At 33.3% G+C, this 19,818-nt stretch overlaps 1 protein-coding gene across 1 annotated transcript in view; it reads right to left on the bottom strand.

The window, feature by feature from the left end:
• Nucleotides 1-19,818, bottom strand: part of LOC139497868 (uncharacterized) — a 215,927-nt gene that overhangs the window by 44,700 nt on the left and 151,409 nt on the right. Inside the window, exons 3-5 of the mRNA XM_071286107.1 lie at nucleotides 18,394-18,424; nucleotides 14,197-14,508; nucleotides 4,779-5,627 (exon numbers count right to left, since the gene is read on the bottom strand). Of these exons, the coding sequence (XP_071142208.1) occupies nucleotides 4,779-5,627; nucleotides 14,197-14,508; nucleotides 18,394-18,424 (1,192 nt within the window). The remainder of the gene's footprint in view (nucleotides 1-4,778; nucleotides 5,628-14,196; nucleotides 14,509-18,393; nucleotides 18,425-19,818) is intronic.

Here is a 19,818-nt window from a genome sequence, read left to right as displayed (position 1 = left end):
TTTTCTTTTTATTTATGAAATCTGAAATGAAAAAAATTGACCCCCCAATTTTTTTTTCACATCCCCCTTTCCCTTATTTCAAAACTGATCTCAATTCAAATTTCTAATGAAGTTTGCAACAATAACTACTCATTTAAATACATCATAAAATATTAAAATGTAAAAAAAGTGCTTGTTATTACTGAATGGTAAAGATTGTTTTAATCTATCAGTTGGTAGTAAAAGTGAATATACATTGTATATTGTATAAAACAATGATTTAAGTTGATTCAACTACTATTCTGGACAAAGAAAGATAACTCCAATTGAAATCCAATTGGAATTTCTTGCTATTGCACAATATTGTGCAATTAGATATTTCTTGCTATTGTGCAATACTGTGCAATTGAAAATATTTGCTATTGCACAATACTGTGCAATTGAAGATTTCTTGCTATTGCACAATACTGTGCAATTGAAGATTTCTTGCTATTGCTGAATACTGTGCAATTGAAAATTTCTTGCTATTGCACAATACTTAATATAATAATTTTGGATCCTGATTTGAACCAACTTGAAAACTGGGCCCATAATCAAAAATCTAGGTACATGTTTAGATTCAGCATATCAAAGAGGCCCAAGAATTCAATTTTTGTTAAAATCAAACTTGGTTTAATTTTGGACCCTTTGGACTTTAATGTAGACCAATTTTAAAACGGGGCCAACAATTAAGAATCTACATACAAAGTTAGATTTGGCATATCAAAGAACCCCAATTATTCAATTTTTGATGAAATCAAACAAAGTTTAATTTTGGACCCTTTGGGCCCTTTATTCCTAAACTGTTGGGACCAAAACTCCCAAAATCAATACCAACCTTCCTTTTATGGTCATTAACCTTGTGTTTAAATTTCATACATTTCTATTTACTTATACTAAAGTTATTGTGCGAAAACCAAGAATAATGCTTATTTGGGCCCTTTTTTGGCCCCTTATTCCTAAACTGTTAGAACCAAAACTCCCAAAATCAATTCCAACCTTTCTTTTGTGGTCATAAACTTTGTGTCAAAATTTCATAGATTTCTATTAACTAAAACTAAAGTTATAGTGCGAAAACCAAGAAAATGCTTATTTGGGCCCTTTTTGGCCCCTAATTCCTAAAATGTTGGGACCAAAACTCCCAAAATCAATCCCAACCTTCCTTTTGTGGTCATAAACCTTGTGTTAAAATTTCATAGATTTCTATTCAGTTTTACTAAAGTTAGAGTGCGAAAACTAAAAGTATTCGGACGACAACGACGACGACGACGACGCCGACGCCAACGTGATAGCAATATACGACGAAAAAATTTTCAAATTTTGCGGTCGTATAAAAAATGACGTAAAGTTGTTAAAAATTGACTATAAAGGGCAATAACTGCTTAAGGGGTTGACTGACAATTTTGGTCATGTTGACTTATTTGTAGGTCTTACTTTGCTGAACATTATTGCTGTTTACAGTTTATCTCTATCTATAATAGTATTCAAGATAATAACCAAAAACTGCCAAATTTCCTTAAAATAACCAATTCAGGGGCAGCAACCCAACAACAGGTTGTCCGATTCGTCTGAAAATTTCAGGGCAGATAGATCTTGACCTGATCAACAATTTTACCCCATGTCAGATTTGCTCTAAATGTTTTGGTTTCAAAGATATAAGCCAAAATATACATTTTACCCCCTGTGTTCTATTTTTAGCCATAGCGGCCATCTTGGTTGGATGGCCAGGTCACCGGACACATTTTAAAAAAAAGATACCCCAAGGATGATTGTGGCCAAGTTTGGTTAAATTTGGCCCAGTAGTTTCAGAGGAGAAGATTTTTGTAAAAGTTTACGGACGACGGACGACAGACGCCAAGTGATGAGAAAAGCTCACTTGACCTTTCAGGTCAGGTGAGCTAAAAATGGGAAACGAGAAACACTTATGAACCACATCAACAAACGACAATAACTGAACACCAGATTATAATGAGTTCTCCTAAATTCATGTGCACGCCTGGGCGTTTTGATGTAAACCTAGCTACGCACCTGCATTATATTGTATGTTTGATTTAAATGTATATGAATGTATCAATGTTATACAGGCTGAATATTGAATCTAGATAGGTTAATACTGCATATCTAGAATATTTATTGATTTGAACTTGGCTGCAACACTTGTTGCTGAGTAGCCATTTTCTGAAGGGTTATTGTATAGTGAAATAAAATGACAAATTAAATCAAATTTGGTGGTTTGACAAAAAATGACCATATTGCAGGTTATCCGTTCAGAAAGTTTGGTCAAGTTCAACTTTAACTATCATTTGAAACCATAAAAGAGTGGAATGGACGAGTGACAGAAGGACATATACTTGCTTTACTATATTCCTCCTTCTTATCAAAACAATTTACATCCTAAAACCTTCGACTAAAGACAACATACAATAAGGGGGGGGAAATTTGATAATCTTCAATATACATCATTGAACATAATTTAAATAAATTGTTCACACAGATATATATCTCAACTCTTTGTAATTTGAAAGTAAAATGCAAATGTGGAAATGAAAATAGCAATAATTTTTCATGTAAAATATGCAAAATATGAACTATGAATGAAGTTACAGAGCCAAATGATTTTCCTTTAAACTTTGACATAAGATATGACAATGCTAATACAACTGTGCAACAAATATAAATGACTTATCATGAGTGATTCCCCTTTAACAAACCTGATTAAAAACTTCAACATGTTAAATGAGCAAAGGTTTCAAAGTCAATAAACCATGACTGAGGGGGAGGGGACATATAATCTCCATATAAATGAACTGTGCTTAAACTGACATAATTAGTAAACTATGCAAAAGTTTCAAAGTCAATTGACAATGACTGAGGGGGTAATGCTAATAATCTCCATGGAAATGAGATGTGCCAATGCTTATTAAAGATATACAACTACATACCAAATATCATTGATTTCCCAATAACCTGACCTAATCACAAACTTTACATAGTGTTAATGCTGCCGCCACCGTTGGAAACAGCATACCTTGATCTCAACTTTTGACTCTGTCAAGTCGAGGCCATATAATCATGAAATATTCCCTCTTGTAACATCTGTAAATTTGATCTTTAACATCATGAACATGTATATATTAAAGAGGTTAATTCTTCGATAATAAAAATTAAAATACTTTAAAATGGATTATTTATAAAGCTGTATTTAACAGAAATTTATGTGTTTATCTCAACATGCTCAAGCTTAGAAAATAATAAATAAAATGCTTCGCTGAGCACAGCCTCGTCAACCGCAGAGGTTAAACCCTCAACAGTTGGGGCAAGTTTGGACACAATATTCAAGCTTGATAATGCTAGAATTTGGATTGTGATCAAATTTTGACATAATATAGGTTTCTGACACAAAATAAATGTGGTCAAAGATCTTAAAAAATTTGAAATGGGACATTTAATTTACCTTAAATGGTCTGATATCCAAAATCTAACAACATGGTTAGATTCAGCATATAAAAAGACATAAAAAATCTAATTTTAATTGAAAGCAAACAAAGTTTAATTTCGAACCTTTCAAACCTTAATATGGACTAATTTGAAAACAGGGCACGAACTAAAAAATCTAAATGCACAATATGATTCGGCATATCATACAGCCGCAATATTTCAGTTTTTGATGAAAATAAACAAAGTAAATTTTATACCCTTTTGACCTCAATGAAGACCAATTTAAAAATCGGGCCCAATATCCAAAATATTAATACAAGGTTAGAACCCCCCATAATTAAAGACTTTAAATTAATTACATTGAAATTGGGTAAAAAAGATTTTTATTTATTTTCAATTGAATACTGTGCAATTGCAGATATCTTGCTATTGCGCAATACTGTGCCATTGAAGATTTCTCGCTATTGCGCAATACTTTGAATTTGAAGATTTCTTGCTATTGCCCAATACTGTGCTTATTGCGCAATACTATGCAATTGAAGATTTCTTGCTATTGCCCAATACTGTGCAATTGAAGGTTTCTTGCTATTGTGCAATACTGTGCTGTTGCGCAATACTGTGCTATTGCGCTGTACTGTGTAATTGAAGATTTCTTGCTTTTGCGCAATTATGTGCAATTGAAGATTTCTTCTTGAAACTTTTCAAAAAATTTGAAATTTCAAAACTTTTGAAGAAAAAAAATATGAACCCACAAAAAAAAATTGAAAAAATCACCTTGAAGTAATTACCCCCAAACTCAATCCAAGCCTTCCCTTTGTGGTATGGAACCTTGTAGTACAATTTTAGAGAGATCCATACACTAAAACACAAGTAATGGTCTGGAAACTAGTAAAATGTTTGTTTTTGGCCCCTTGTTTGCCCCTAATTCCTAAATGTTTGGGGCAATAACCTTCAAACGCAATCCCAGCCTTTCCTTTGTGATATGGAACCTTGTGGTACAATTTCAGAGAGATTCATACACTTACATACAAGTTATAGTCCAGAAACTTCAAAAATGCTTGTTTTTGGCCCCTTTTTCCTAAACTGTTGGTACCATAATCCCCAAAATCAATCCCAACCTTCCTTCTGTGGTATTGAATCTGCTGGTAAAATTTCATAGAGATCCATTCACTTAAACTAAAGAAACTGTCCGGAAACCAAATGTGTCTTCGGACGACGCTGACGCAGACCAATGACGACGATATCATAGCAATATACGAACGCAAATTTTTTTTGCGGTTGTATAAAAATTAAAATGTATCAAACATCATATCAATACTTACCTTGTGCATTTTTGTCATCAGCCTCATTAAGTTTTGTCACAACAAGATAAATTGCATCTTGGGACAGAAATGTTTGATGTGTGTGGTAAAATTCTTCATCGCCAGCAAAATCCCACAACAATAATGTGGCATACTCCTCTTTGTCATGTAAATCAACTTTCAATTTTTCTATCATTGATTTGATATCTTTATGAGCTTTTTCTAATGATAGGCTTTGCTGTTGTTCAAAATAAATATTGGCTACTTGAGATGCTTGGGGTTGAACTTGAGTGACTACTGGAGGTTCAACTTGAGTGACTACTGGAGGTTCAACTTGAGTGACTACTTGAGGTTCAACTTCAGTGACCACTGGAGGTTCAACTTGAGTGACTACTGGAGGTACAACTTGAGTGACTACTGGAGGTTTTATTTTTTCAGGCTGCTGAGATAAAGTCTTTGATTCCTTTGATTCATCAACACGTCTGTACAAAATAGTTATGAGGGTGTTGTCTTTGATAGTGTCATGAGCTCCATCTGAGTAGTTAATAACTTTAGTGTTTTGTGAGGTTTTTTCTTTATATTCAGTGGCTACTCCGCGTATACTTTGAGTGCATACTCGAGGTTGGTCTTTATATTCAGTGGCTATTGGGCGTTTATTTTGAGTGACTACTGGAGGTTGTTCTTTATATTCAGTGTCTACTGGATGTTTTGGTTTTATAGGCTGGGATTCATCAAAACCTGTCGATGAAGTGGCATCGGTAATTGTCTTGTGAGTGGCTTCTTCAATGATGGCTGAGCTATCCACACTGGCTAGTTTTTCTTCGTATGGTTTTAATAATCTTGCATCAAGTTCAGTTTCTTCATAGTTACCTATAATCAAGAAAAGAAATGAAACTACTATGTGTTACCCTTAAAACTTGTTAAAAAATATGTGAAATACATTTTTCGTTAAACAGTGTAAAAGAAGAATGTGTCTCAGGACACAAATTCCCCTTCTCAAGCTTTGGAATTGCCCAAGTCAAAAAGGACCATAACTCTTTTACAGTCAATGACTCATTGCCCCAATTCGAACTTTGTTTGCGTGTTGGGGAATTTAGCATTAGTTTCCTTAAATTTGCATAAGGAAAACTTAAGTAAGAGTGTGGAAACAAAAACAAAAATGCAATTGTCCTAGTTATCAAGGAGCAAAACTCTAGAACGGTAAGTGACTCACTGCCGAAAGGCGAGTTTTGCTTCATAGCATTGTGTATATGTTTCTTAAAATTCATAAAAGACAAACTTAAGTTAGAGTGCGGAAACGAACAAAATTGCAATTTGCCAAGTTATAAAGGGCATAACTCTAGAAGTTACTAGAATGGTAAGTGACTAACTACCTAAATTCAAACTATGTGTGCAAGTTTTGGTTTTTACCATAATTTATGAGTTTGATAAAATTTGAAATATGAAAACTTACGTTAACGTGCGCAAACCCAATATCTCTAAATGCGCCCTTGCCCTAGTGGCAGGGGCTAAAACAAGAGGCTCAAAAGAGCCTGAATCGCTCAACTGTAATTTTTTGTTAAAATCTTTCATTTATGATTATTTTTGCTTTTCAATATATATTAATGATTGGCTTAAAAATGCCATTTAAATGTGCTTTGTATTATTCTGTCATATTTTCTTCAAAAGCAAAAAAAAGCATTTTACCCCTATGTTCCATTTAAGCTGTAGTGACTATGTTTCTTGACAACAGGGAAATGAAATACAAAAATTATACTAGATATTCTGAAACTCATTCAGCCATAGTTTGGCTAATATTGATTCAGTGGTTTCAAAGGTGAGGATTTTTTTAGTAAGCAAACTAGATGAACAAATTGTGAAAAAATGTCTTCAAAGGGCAATAACTCCTTAAGGTCAATTTACAAAATTTGTCATATAAACTTATTTGCAGATCTTACTTTGCTGAACATTTTTGCTGTCTACAGTTTATCTTTATCTATAATAATGTTCAAGATAATAAAACCGAAAACTGCAAAAAAATTCGGTAAAAAATCATCAATTCACGGGCAATAACCTAAAAATCAGATACCCGATTCGGCTGGTAATTTCAGGGCAGGTAGAGCTTGACATAAGAAATACTGCTATGACATGTTTTTGATGAAACAGAAAATAAAACACAATATTTATTCTAGATACCCTAAGGATCATTCAGCTTAAGTGTGAATAGAATTGGTTCAGTTGTTTCAGAGGAGATGTGTGAAATAGTTTACCCTGGACAGACGACGACGTACGCCAAGTGATGGTAAAAGGTGAGCTTAAAAGTATTTAAGAGCTCCACGATATATTTATCCATTCAGTTTAATTCAGTAAACAATCCCACAAAACATCCTCCAGATCTATCGGAATCAGAAGGTTTGAATACTTATTCGCTTGTAGGATTGATAAATTTTTTGATAGAATATGGTATAAGGAGTGAACATTTGTGCATTATTGACACATACAAAACATTAGTAAGCCTGGCAGTGATTGTCGTTTATTGGTGTAGTTCATAAGGGTTTCGAATTCTTGTTGCTTGTATATATATATATAGGTTAGATCATTTGTTTTCCTGTTTACGCTAGACATTTGGGACCCTTTATAGCTTGCTGTTTGGTGTGAGCCAAGGCTCTGTGTTGAAGGCTGTACCTTGACCTACAATTGTTAACTTTTTATACATTGTGACTTGGATGGAGAGTGGTGTCATAGGTACTCATACCACATCTTCATATCTTAAATTATAAGTTATAACAGAAAGTTGTTTCAAAATCTTTAAAACAAAGTCACATGCCTCTGTTACCCTGGGGCTCATCCTACATATTATGCAGTTATTTTTTATATGATAAACAGGAAAATATATGATTGAGGGCGGAGGATCTCAGATTGTTAGAAGATATTTAAACATTTACAAATGTAGAGGTCGGCAAAGTTTGCAAATCAATATGTTGCTTTCAATTAGGTATCAAATAACTAATTTGTGAACAAAAATTGATATTGACCTTAAATCAATAGGGAACATTCAATCATTATTGGTGTCAAGTAAGGCTGAAACCCAATATAAAGTATTTGAGTTAGCATATCAAAACAAATCTGACTGAAAGACTGGTCTCTAAACATCGTCGGGGCAAACACTATATACAAAATATTTTCTAGAATGGGGTATGATAAATCTCCAAACTTCGTTGGTATAAACACTATATACAATGTATTTCCTAAAATAGGGTATGATAAGTCTCCAAACTTCGTCGGGTCAAACACTATATGTACAGCCTACTTTCTAAAATGGGGTGTGCTAAGTCTCCAAACTTCCTGTTTGTGAGACTCAATCATTTATATATAAAGAACAATTACTTCTACAAGGAGTTGTCTAACACATTTGGTTGGTTGTAGATATATCTCTTTGTATTGTGAGCATATTTTTATTTCAAATATTTTCCCTAATAATATAAAACTATTACTTGTATATAACATTTCTTGACTTATGATACTCCATTGACCCCTTGGTAACATCTCTTTTTTTTTTTTGTTATATTCTTAGTGACTGATGCCATGTAGGTTGGAGGGAGGGGGGAAGTCATTCTTAAAATTAAAATGTACAAAAACAGCTTTTTCTCTCTTCCTCTTGAATCTCGAACAAGATTGTAAAGTGAACAGAGTTAACACCCTAAGATAAATAAAAAGGATTATTTTAAATATTAAAAAAAAGAAAACATTTCTATACGCTGTTTACATAGTCAAACTATTTGAGGCAAGAGGCTCCCAAGAAATTAAAACCAAGAGCCCGGTAATCACTTGGTAAAACTAGAGCTTCTGCATAGTGGGACTAATACCCCCTTTACATGTTTTTCAGTTGCTACTGTTAATTTCAGTATTGATCTGATTTATTTAGTGTATAGCTTCTATATTAAATAAAGGCAACAGTAGTATACCGCTGTTCAAAACTCATAAATCCATGGACAAAAAACAAAATCGGGATAACAAACTAAAACCGAGGGAAACGCATTAAATATAAGAGGAGAACAACGACATAACACTAAAATGTAACACACATAGACAAAATCCCACGAGAATAACAAATATAACATATAACAGACGAAAACACAAACAAATTTGTAAGGGTTCCGCGGAACCCAGTGTCTTGCCTACTTTTGCTGTTAGTTGCAGGCTCAACAAAAATTATTAAAAATTATCAAAAATTTTCCTCTAGATACTATCTTTTGATAGTAAGAAGCTTCTGTCCAAGTTTGGTAAAAATCCAGGATGGTTTATGAATCTTATAAATGTTTTATGAACTTTAACTGCAAACTGTATGTAATGTTAACTGGAAGAAAAACTGAGTCCATTTATAAGTAATATACGGAAAAACAGGAAATACTTTTTTTTACAAAATTTACTTCTAGATACTGGCTTTCAATCATAAACAAGCTTCTGTCCAAGTTTGGTACAAATCCAGGATAGTTTATGAAAGTTATTAAAATTTTTAAAACTTTAACCACAGAGTGAATGTAATGTTTCCTGGCAAAAAAACTAAGTCCATTTATAAGTAATATATGGATAAACAGGATTCATTTTTTTACAAAATCTTCCTCTGGATACTATCTTAATCATGATCACAAGCAAGCTTCTGTCCAAGTTTGGTACAAATCCAGGATAGTTTAAAAAAGTTATTATAATTTCCAAAAACCACAATGAATATTGGTGGACGCCACCGAAGCCGGAATGTAGGATCGCTATGTTTCGCTTTTGCGACTTTTGTTGCAGGCTCGACAAAAATCATATTTACCAGTTAACCATTAAAATAAGGTCAAGGTCAGAAATCTGCCAAACGGACATGTACACCTTAATATTTTTCCACACCAGATACAGTTCAACTTCCAACGATCTGCTTATAGTATGAGAAACATCCATGAAATGAGGTAAAGGTCAGGTGAACCCTGTCTGACGAACATGTACACCTTGCAAGGATCATTTACACCAAATATCATTATATTATTACTGATAATAAGTCAGAAATTCACATGACAAAAAATGCTATAATTTTTTAAGCAGATGTTAAAACATAAAAAATGAGGTCAAGGACATTGGCCATATGAAATACAGTAACTTCGCAATATATGAGGCATCAATATACAACCTTTTTCAACTGATTTTTATAGTTCGTTCTTATGCTGTACTGTTATGCCACTGTCCCAGGTTAGGGGGAGGGTTGGGATCCCGCTAACATGTTAAACACTGCCACATTATTTATGTATGTGCCTGTCCCAAGTCAGGAGCCTGTTATTCAGTGGTTGTTGTTTGTTCATGTGTTACATATTTGTGTTTTCGTTCATTTTTTTTTATATATAAAAAAGGCCGTTGGTTTTCTCGTTTCAATTGTTTTACATTGTCATTTCGGGGTCTTTTATAGCTGAATATGCGGTATGGGCTTTGCTCATTGTTAAAGGCCGTACGGTGACTAATAGTTGTTAATTTCTGTGTAATTTTGGTCTCTTGTGGAGAGTTGTTTCATTGGCAATCATACCACATCTTATTTTTTATATAAGGTATGAAGCATAAGTGTCGTCTACCTTCTAGAATATAAAGGGTCACACAAATAGTTTGACACCGCACTAGCATCACTATGTCTCTAAATTGAAAACTTTTTTCTCAAGGCAAAACAAAAATGTTGAAATTGGATAATGGTGGTGATGATGATTGTGATGATGATGGATGGCTGCTTTACCTTCAGCTGCAAATCAAATGCATGTTCGGGATGAGAACATGTTAATATAATTTGAATATTAACCCTGCTTTGTTCTAGACCGACTTGCTGAGCTGGATTGTTAACATGCTAGTTCAAAAAGTACACAGGAAGATATGTCACCCTAACCAGACACATAATTCTTATTCAGAGTTGATCAGTATTTGCTCTTGCTTCTTAATGCTACATAATCTTACAGAGCAGCAGCAAATACCAATTTCAACGTCTTTGATATGTTAAGGCCGGTGTTTGAAATCTAATACTGTAAATTCAGAAATTATTGCAAGTTTTGTTTTATCAAAGCGAATATTGCTACTGCCTGAGTATCGCAAAAACTAAAGCTTTTTCCTAAAACTGAGGTGCACAAAGATCTAGAAGGAGTCGTCTTAAACGTTAAACTTGGATCATGTGGATAGTGGGTAGTGCATTACATTTTAAGTATTTTTTCGAATAGATAAGGTCACTTAATAAATCTGAAACTAACATTAGTCTGTTTCATTTTGTTTCAGGTTGAAACCTTACTTCCACAAGTGTTAATTAGTGATGTAATTTGTCAAAACAACTCTGATCTTAATCAAAGAACTGTAAGTGCTGTAGACAGTTAACCAAAAATCAAGGCAAATGTAATTATGAAAAATGTGGCAGTGTTGCTTCAATTTTTTTTAAGATTTGAAAGAACAAACATTAAACATTCGTATATTGTACATTTATGTTTAATAAATGAATTGATTATTAAGGCAAATTAATAGACCACTTTCGAGTTTGTCCGTCAACGGAAAAACTCGTCAATTATGCCAGATAGAAGGGATCGCCTGTATCCCTCCACAATTAATGTTCATTAAGCGTCTTAGTGATCGTCATTGTGCAGGCTAAACTAGAAATAATATTTGTTCTGTAGGTAATTAATCACAATTTCCAAATGACAGCACTGCAGAAAGACAATTCTGAAAATTCAATTTGCCGAATAATTCATGCAATATAGCTTTATAGTTTTCCAACCACTCGCACAACATGGGAACGGAAGTGACGACGCCCCTAAACGCACGAATGATGTTCACTAAAACCAGAGTTTTTGACGGAAATGCATTGAACTCGAAATTTGTCTATTTTATTTTTAAAATATTTCATCAAGGTTTTCAAAAGCAACTCATATATCAATGTAAATGACACCCATCTTCACCCCTTAACAGTTGGTCAAACATCCTTGGGCTTTACACATCTTGAAAGATGTATATATGTTTTCTTTAAAATTAGCCATAAATGAAAAATATTATAGGCCCAGAAATAATTCAATAAATAATTAAAGTAAATTCAATTAACCTAGACTCACTTTTTGCATCAATAAAAATTTATAATAAACAAGAAATAATTGTAACAAGATGCCATTACGAAGTCTCCCAAACAAAGCCACCATAATTCATCATTCCCATGGTCGCCTGACATTGGGCAAATTCCAGTTCATATTGGTTTGGTCTAGTAAAGTGATATGCATATGTGACACGAAGGAGATTTACACTGTATGTCATTCAAATCTTTTTGAAATGACGAACAGGAATAGATATGGTTTAGGTGTGGGTGTCTCAACCATTTACCAGTTCTCAAACAGAAGGGGGTGGGTGACCCCAAGGACTCCCTCTATATTTCATTTGATTTGTTTTATTGTCCCATACATGAATACATATAGTTTAGGGGTGAGGATCTCAACCATTTTCAAGTTCTCAAACAGGAGGGGATGGGGTGACCCCAGGGACTCTCCAAATATTTCATTTGATTTGTTATAATGTCCCATACATGGATATATATGGTTTAGGGGTGGGGTCTTGACTGTTTATATGTTCTGAAACAGGAGGCACTGGAGTGTCCCCATGGACTCCCCCTAAATTTCATTTGATTTGTTTTATTGTCCCATACATGAATATATATGATTTAGGGGTGGGGATCTCGACCATTTCCAAGTTATCAAACAGGAGCGGGTGGGACGACACCGGGGACTCCCCCAAATTATTTTAATTTGATATGTTTTATTGTTCCATACAAGAATGTATATTGTTTAGGGGTGGGGATCTGGACGGTCTACAAGATAAAAGTACATTTTCAAATTGAAGGGGGTTGGGATGATTGACCTGACTTTAGTAAATGTAAATGACCCGCCCCCTCCGCACGTTTTTCCCAAATTACATTTGCCCTTTTTTGATTTTCACTGATTTTAAACATTTTTCAGACATCCTTACCTGTATACAGTGATATATGAATGGGTTTTCTACATTTTCATGTGATTTTCTATTATCACACCATCTTTCTGAGTCTAGAATCCATATATATCACATACTACTGTCATTCTCGGTAAATTTAACATATTTACAAGGTCTCATTAATTACGGAAAAGAAGCGTCAAGAAACGTTAAACGTTTATTAAGGGCTACTAAATGTTACATAATTTTAAACTTCACACAACAGAAAATTATCAACTGTAATTAATTACTTTTCTATAAATTTATTATTCTAATAGTGTATAAACTTTCTTGTCTCTAGATTTATCTTTTTGTCGCAAATTCGTTGTTACTGTCGCTAAGTGGCCTAAGTTTTTTTCTACTTGTCGCTTATTGTCTCTACAATCTTCTTGTTGGTAATTACTGAGACCTTCTAGATTTCCGGTTTTATTCTATTGTAAACACGTACCATGCATATGTTGGTGCATTACTTGACAAGGTCATTTATATGTGAAAAACGGAGTAATATAAATAAATGAAATTCAAATGTGAATACACAATTTATTAACATTCATCTCAAATAAAAAGAATATCATGATTAACAATAATTACCTTTCTATCATCAGAATTCTCCAAATTTGAACGGTATGTAAATTTCGTCTTCGAATTTGAAATTGCCGCCAACTTATATAGATATAGGAAGATGTGGTGTGAGTGCCAATGAGACAACTCTCCATCCAAATAACAATTTAAAAAGTAAACCATTATAGGTTAAAGTACGGCCTTCAACACGGAGCCTTGGCTCACACCGAACAACAAGCTATAAAGGGCCCCAAAATTACTAGTGTAAAACCATTCAAACGGGAAAACGAACGGTCTAATCTATATAAACAAAACGAGAAACGAGAAACACGTTTATATTACATAAACAAACGACAACTACTGTACATCAGATTATACAATTATTAATAGACTACTGACGTATTTAGTACGTATTGACAACAAACAATATTACTACGACTTTTGCCATTTTGGGAAATATAAACGACTTGTCTTTAGAGATTTTCGGCGATTAAATATTTCATACAATTGTTCTTTGACATCTTAGCCAAAGGCACAGGGGAAAATAAACTACATAAGGATATCTATTGAGCACTACTTCCCATGTGCAACTTCAAAACTTTTGGGTGGTTCGCCAATCATTTAAGGTTTTTCTGGTCATATTTTTTGTAATTCAGAATTAAAAGTATGAAAAAAGTGTCCAATTAGTTATAAATAACATAATAGCCAGCTAGATAATAACAATGGCACGTATTTCAGCATTTATTGGGTAGAACACAAATCTAGGGTGCTCGTATAAGGCAGCTTAACTGCCTAACAATGATGAAATGGTTAATTCATAGACTTAAACTACCTGTCTGTTGTAGAGAAAGGAAAAACAGTAAAGTTAAACTGTTAAGAATACCATACATACCTTCTAATCTATTCCAAATGCTATCACCAGATTTTGTTTTGCATTTTATCATATGAATTTCTATTCCATTTGTGCTTGTAACATCTGCACTACTTCCTCCAAACCATCTTTTAAAAAATGATGCTAGTCCAGAACCTTTCTTTCCTTCGTTGAATAATCTTTTAACCAATGAGGTCTTACCCGCACCTTTCTTCCCAACTATTACTAAACGTATGTCTCTCTTTTTCTCAGAGCCTGATTCAAGTAATTTGAGGTACAAAGGTACAGATCTTTTGTCAGCCATTAATTTGATTTCAGTTGGAACTTTATTATCTACAAAGATATTTGAAAGACCTATTCTCTTTATTCTTTTGTTTATCTGACATAATCTGTTATCACTGTATGGAAATATGAAATATATGTCAAAGGAACAAAAATAAAGCCGCCTATGATATCTTATTCACAGGTAATTGTGTGCAGTGATTCACTGTCAATTTATCCATCATATATATCTTGACATACCATGGATTCATTATCACCCCTAGGATACCATTTTTTGTGGAATTCATGGGTACAGGGAAACCACGAATTTAAATGTTCAACGAATTACAAATTTGCTGTTTAATTATATGCAGATTTTTAAAAACCCATGGAATAAATTATCCAAGAAAATACAAGTTTTCCTCAATCCACGAAAATTGGTACCCACGAACATAAATGAATCCACAGTATAAGCTTTACTTAAGGATGTAGTCAGGTCAGGTTTATGATTTTGTGTCAGATGTTCTGACTCCTTGGGGTTTTTCATATGAACCACTTTAAAATATTTTGGCCCATATCACTTACTTTTCTATTCATAGAAGACTTCAAAAACTCATAAAAAGGTCATTACCAAAATGTAAGAAGATTCTAGACTTTTTTTTTACAATTTGAGACCCAAATAATGCCAATGCTAAATATAAGTTTAAGTCAGCATTTTCCTCCCATTTAAAAAAAAAATTAAATATCCTAAAAAAGGAGCTCCATAACTTACCAATATTTTTAGCTTCTTTTGTTCCTTAAATAATGCTTTTCTGAGTCTGATTTAATGTCTTCAATATTCTGTTAAATTCTTTCACCAATTTCAATATGATTACAAAGGACAAATACTTCTGGTAAGGCTTTATTATGATAATTTATTATAGATAATATATGGGGTATCAATTCAAGACACAAAATCATAGCACACTTGAAAATTTAAAAGCAAAGAAGAATGGTTGTTATGCAACTGCTGTATCGGAGGGGGCATTAAGGTTAAACCTTGTATGTATGTCTGTCTGTCCGTGCGTACGTACGTCCCGACATTGGTTTCGTTCTTTTACTTAAGCTAGGATTAGTTTCGGCTGTTGATGGGATTAATTGAAGAACATGTGAAGTAAACTCCCTCTTAATTTGAAAAATTGTTATGTATGATTTTTTTTCTTTAGAGTGATGTGCTTAACTGTTAAATTTAAGGCAATATTTCACATGTCATGCATTATCTTAACTAACCTTGGATCAATATAAAGATAAGAACATGTGGTATGATTGCAAATTTCAATCAAAGATCAAATGACATTGAAGTCAATGTACATTAATAAATACTGTCCCATCAGGAAAATTCAAAACGGAAAGTCCTTAATCAAATGGCAAAATCAAAAGCTCAAACACATCAAACGAATGGATAACAATAAGTTTTGATATCCTTTGTATCTCATAAGGCCGTTACACACATAAACATAATTGATTTAAAAACGCAGTATCTATGATTTTCACAAAATATTAAGACAACAATTTTTTCAAGAACATATATATGTAGTACATTTTGTACATAAAAGACGAATGACATATAGTTTGATGCCAATCTTAGCCATTTGTTAACATTCATGTAACAACGTATTAGATTTTAGAGAGAGAAATTTATGTATTACTTTAATACTGAAAAATTATTACACCAGGGTTTTCGATATCACAAACTGGTCAAAACATTTACTAAATTTTATCACCGGTATAAGGAAATAATTCGTAAATATAACTCAACATGCAGACATCTTATACGTTCAGGTATTTCACATCCAATCTTTTATGGTAATATTCTTTACAAAACACAAAAATGTCAGTATTTACCTCAAAAGCATACAACACCTATAAACAAACTTATTAAGAAGGGATATAGTTACAATACTGTTGTCAGATCATTAAAGATTGCATATTTTGGCTTTAATATTGATTCACTTATAGGGTCTTTGCATCTGAACTAAACACATTTTTTTTTAAACAGTTATTGGCATGACACGGGTTATGTTCTTCTCATATATCTTATGATAGTATGATACTAAACCCCTAACGGGAGGGATTGTGCCTGATATTCATATGATGTAGACATAATCTTTCAATCAGTTTAAATGAGGTCTGGAGCTGGCATGTCAGTTAACTGCTAGTAGTCTGTTGTTATTTATGTATTATTGTCATTTTATTTCTTTTCTTTTGTTACATCTTTTGACATCGGACTCGGACTTCTCTTGAACTGAATTTTAATGGCGTATTGTTATGCATTTACTTTTCTACATTGGCTCAAGGTATAGGGGGAGGGTTGAGATCTCATAAACATGTTTAACCCAACCCCGCCGCAATTTTGCGCCTGTCCCAAGTCAGGAGCCTCTGGCCTTTGTTAGTCTTGTATGATTTTCAATTTTAGTCTCTTGTGTATAATTCGGAGTTTAGTATGACGTCCATTATCACTGTACTAGTATACATGTTTTTAGGGACCAGCTGAAGGACACCTACGGGTGCGGGAATTCTGGCTACATTAAAGACACATTGGTGGCCTTCGGCTGTTGTCTGCTCTATGGTCGGGTTGTTGTCGCTTTGACACATTCCCCATTTCCTTTCTCAATTTTATTATTAAGATATTATTATTTTTATATAGAAATTGAATTTTTATTGGTCAGACAAAAACTTCTTTTAAGACTTGCCCATATTCATATATTCCAAAGAAAGCGCACGAGTACACACTATCTATTTAATGATATCAACACATTTACCAAAACATCACTGAATAGTGATAAACCGACAATTTTCTTGAATTGGGCTCAAAAAAGACATAGAATAATATAGAAGTTTTAGCAAGATGAGCAAGAAACCATGATTAATAAAGGGAAACAGTGGTGTAAGTAAATAAGTCTTAATGCCTGAGTAAGGTTTTATTGGGAACAAAGTTGCGAAAGCCCAACAAGCACGGGGGAAATCAGAATTTACCTATAAACAGCCTAGAGGCCCAAAAAATGGTACACAACTGAATAAAAACCACAGCAAAAACAAACATAAACAACAACAACAACTGCCACAACAGACAGAAAAATAAATTAGAAACAAACATTGAAAGAAGTAAAATTCAAAAGTTATCAGAAAATCGTCATTAAGGGTAATTACTCCTATAAGTTGTCAACCAATTGGTTTATATATTTGTTGAACCATGAAAATGTTGTCAATGCCAGAGGAATCCTGCCAGACAGACGTGTACCCCTTACAATCATCCCAAACACAAAGTATAGTTGACCTATTGCTTACAAGTTCCCAGAAACGAATTAAACACAAGAACTCAACATTGACCAATAAGCCATTAAACCGAAGAGAAGGTCAGCTGCAAACTGCCAGACAGACGTGTTCACCGTACAATCATTCTATACAACAAATATAGTCGACCTACTGTTTATAGTATCTGAGATATTGACATGACAAGGAAAACCTTGATCACTGATCCCATGACTGGATTGTTATCCCTATGTCTCACATAAAAGAACTTTTGTTGCAAATGAGACAAAAATTAATGGTTTCTAACAGCTATTGTGTCAAAATGTCATCTATACAATGGCTACTTTTTGTCTTGGGGAAATATTTCTAGCATAGTAGAATATTAATTGCGGTTGCAGAGTATGGATAAACATGTACTACAGCATCCTACAGAAGACCATGATGATACTAGCTATGTCATGTATTTCTTATATGTGAAAACTGATAATGATATAGCACACTATACTAGTTTGTTATTATTTATTATAGTGATTAATCTCATCAATACATTGAATTTAATTCCATGACTTCATACAGAAAATATCTTGTTATTCTACAATTCCTAGAGCGAAGATATTACATATAATGTGTTTAAACTAATAATGAAATAAAGTTATAGAAAATTACCTTCAATCTCGAGTCTAGCCGTCACACCTGTCTACAAAAGGAGGAATATGCATTGTAAATATATCTTCATTCATGTCACTTGTAAAACTATTTAATTTCTAAAATATAAACTCCCAAAAATTAACATATAATACAAATGTTTCACATTATATAAAATATATTGAACAAATTCTCACGTTTTTCAGGAAAATATGTGGCCCAGAATAAACAGAGAGATTTGGTTTAAAGTGTACAGGTTATTTTTGCATTTGTAAAATACCCTTGCAGGTATTTTTTGTCAAAAATATACAATGCAACAAGAATATAATATTTGTGTTTAATGGAATCTGTGGTCCAAAACCTGTCCTGCTGATCATTTTGGCTTGACCAAGTTTTATAGTTTTAACAACTACAGGCAACCAAGAGCCTGTGTCGCTCACCTATATCTACAGTGGTTTTGGAAATCATGTAAAATAAGGTTTAAATCATAACAAATAGTATATATTACCCTAATAATGATTGATGGCAATTTTGGTTTAATTTGGCCCAGTAGTTAAATAAAAACAGGTCATCCCATTGTAATCTTACAATAGTAACTGAAGACCCCTTATCATTATTTCAAAAAGTAGTGACCATTTGAAGTTGTTTTTTTACAATTTTCCTATAGACTGCATTTTACCCCTATGTACTATTTTTAGCCATGGTGTTGTCCGTTTATTTTCAATCTATGAGTTTGACTGTCCCTTTGTTATCTTTCGCCTCTCTTCTATAGTTAACCCCTTTAGATGTTCTATTTTTAGCCATGGCAGCCATGTTGGTTGGATGGCAGGGTAATCCGATACATTTTTCAATCAAAATCGATACCATGTTGAAAATTGTGGATAAGTTAAATGCTATTTGGCCCAGTAGATTAAGTGGAGAAGATTTTTGTAAAAGATTACAAAACTTATCGAAAAATTGACTATATAGGGCAATAACTACTTAAGGGGTCAATTGACAATTTTGGTCATATTGTCTTATTTGTAGACCGTAATTTTCTAAACATTATTGTTGTTTACAGTTTATCTCTATCTATAATAATATTTAAGATAATAACCAAAAACTGCAAAATTTCCTAAAAATGGGGCAGCAACCCAACAACGGGTTGTCTGATTCGTCTGAAAATTTCAGGGCCGATAGATATTAACCGGATTAACATTTTTGCTTATTGTCAGATTTGCTCTAAATGCTTTAGTTTCAGTGATATAAGCAAAAAAATGCATTTTACCCCTATGTACTATTTTAAGCCATGTCGGACATGTTGGTTGGCAAAAGGGGGGGGGTCAACGGACACATTTTTTATTTTTTAAATTTGTCTAAGTAGTTCCAGTAGAAGATTTTTGTAAAAGATTGCAAAAATTTACAAAAAAATGTTAAAAATTGACTTTAAAGGACATGCAATAACCC

Source organism: Mytilus edulis, chromosome 12 (genome assembly GCF_963676685.1).
Source record: "Mytilus edulis chromosome 12, xbMytEdul2.2, whole genome shotgun sequence".
Lineage (NCBI taxonomy): Eukaryota > Metazoa > Mollusca > Bivalvia > Mytilida > Mytilidae > Mytilus > Mytilus edulis.
Note: the sequence above shows the minus strand (reverse complement) of the source record. Positions and strands in the feature narration are given on the sequence as shown.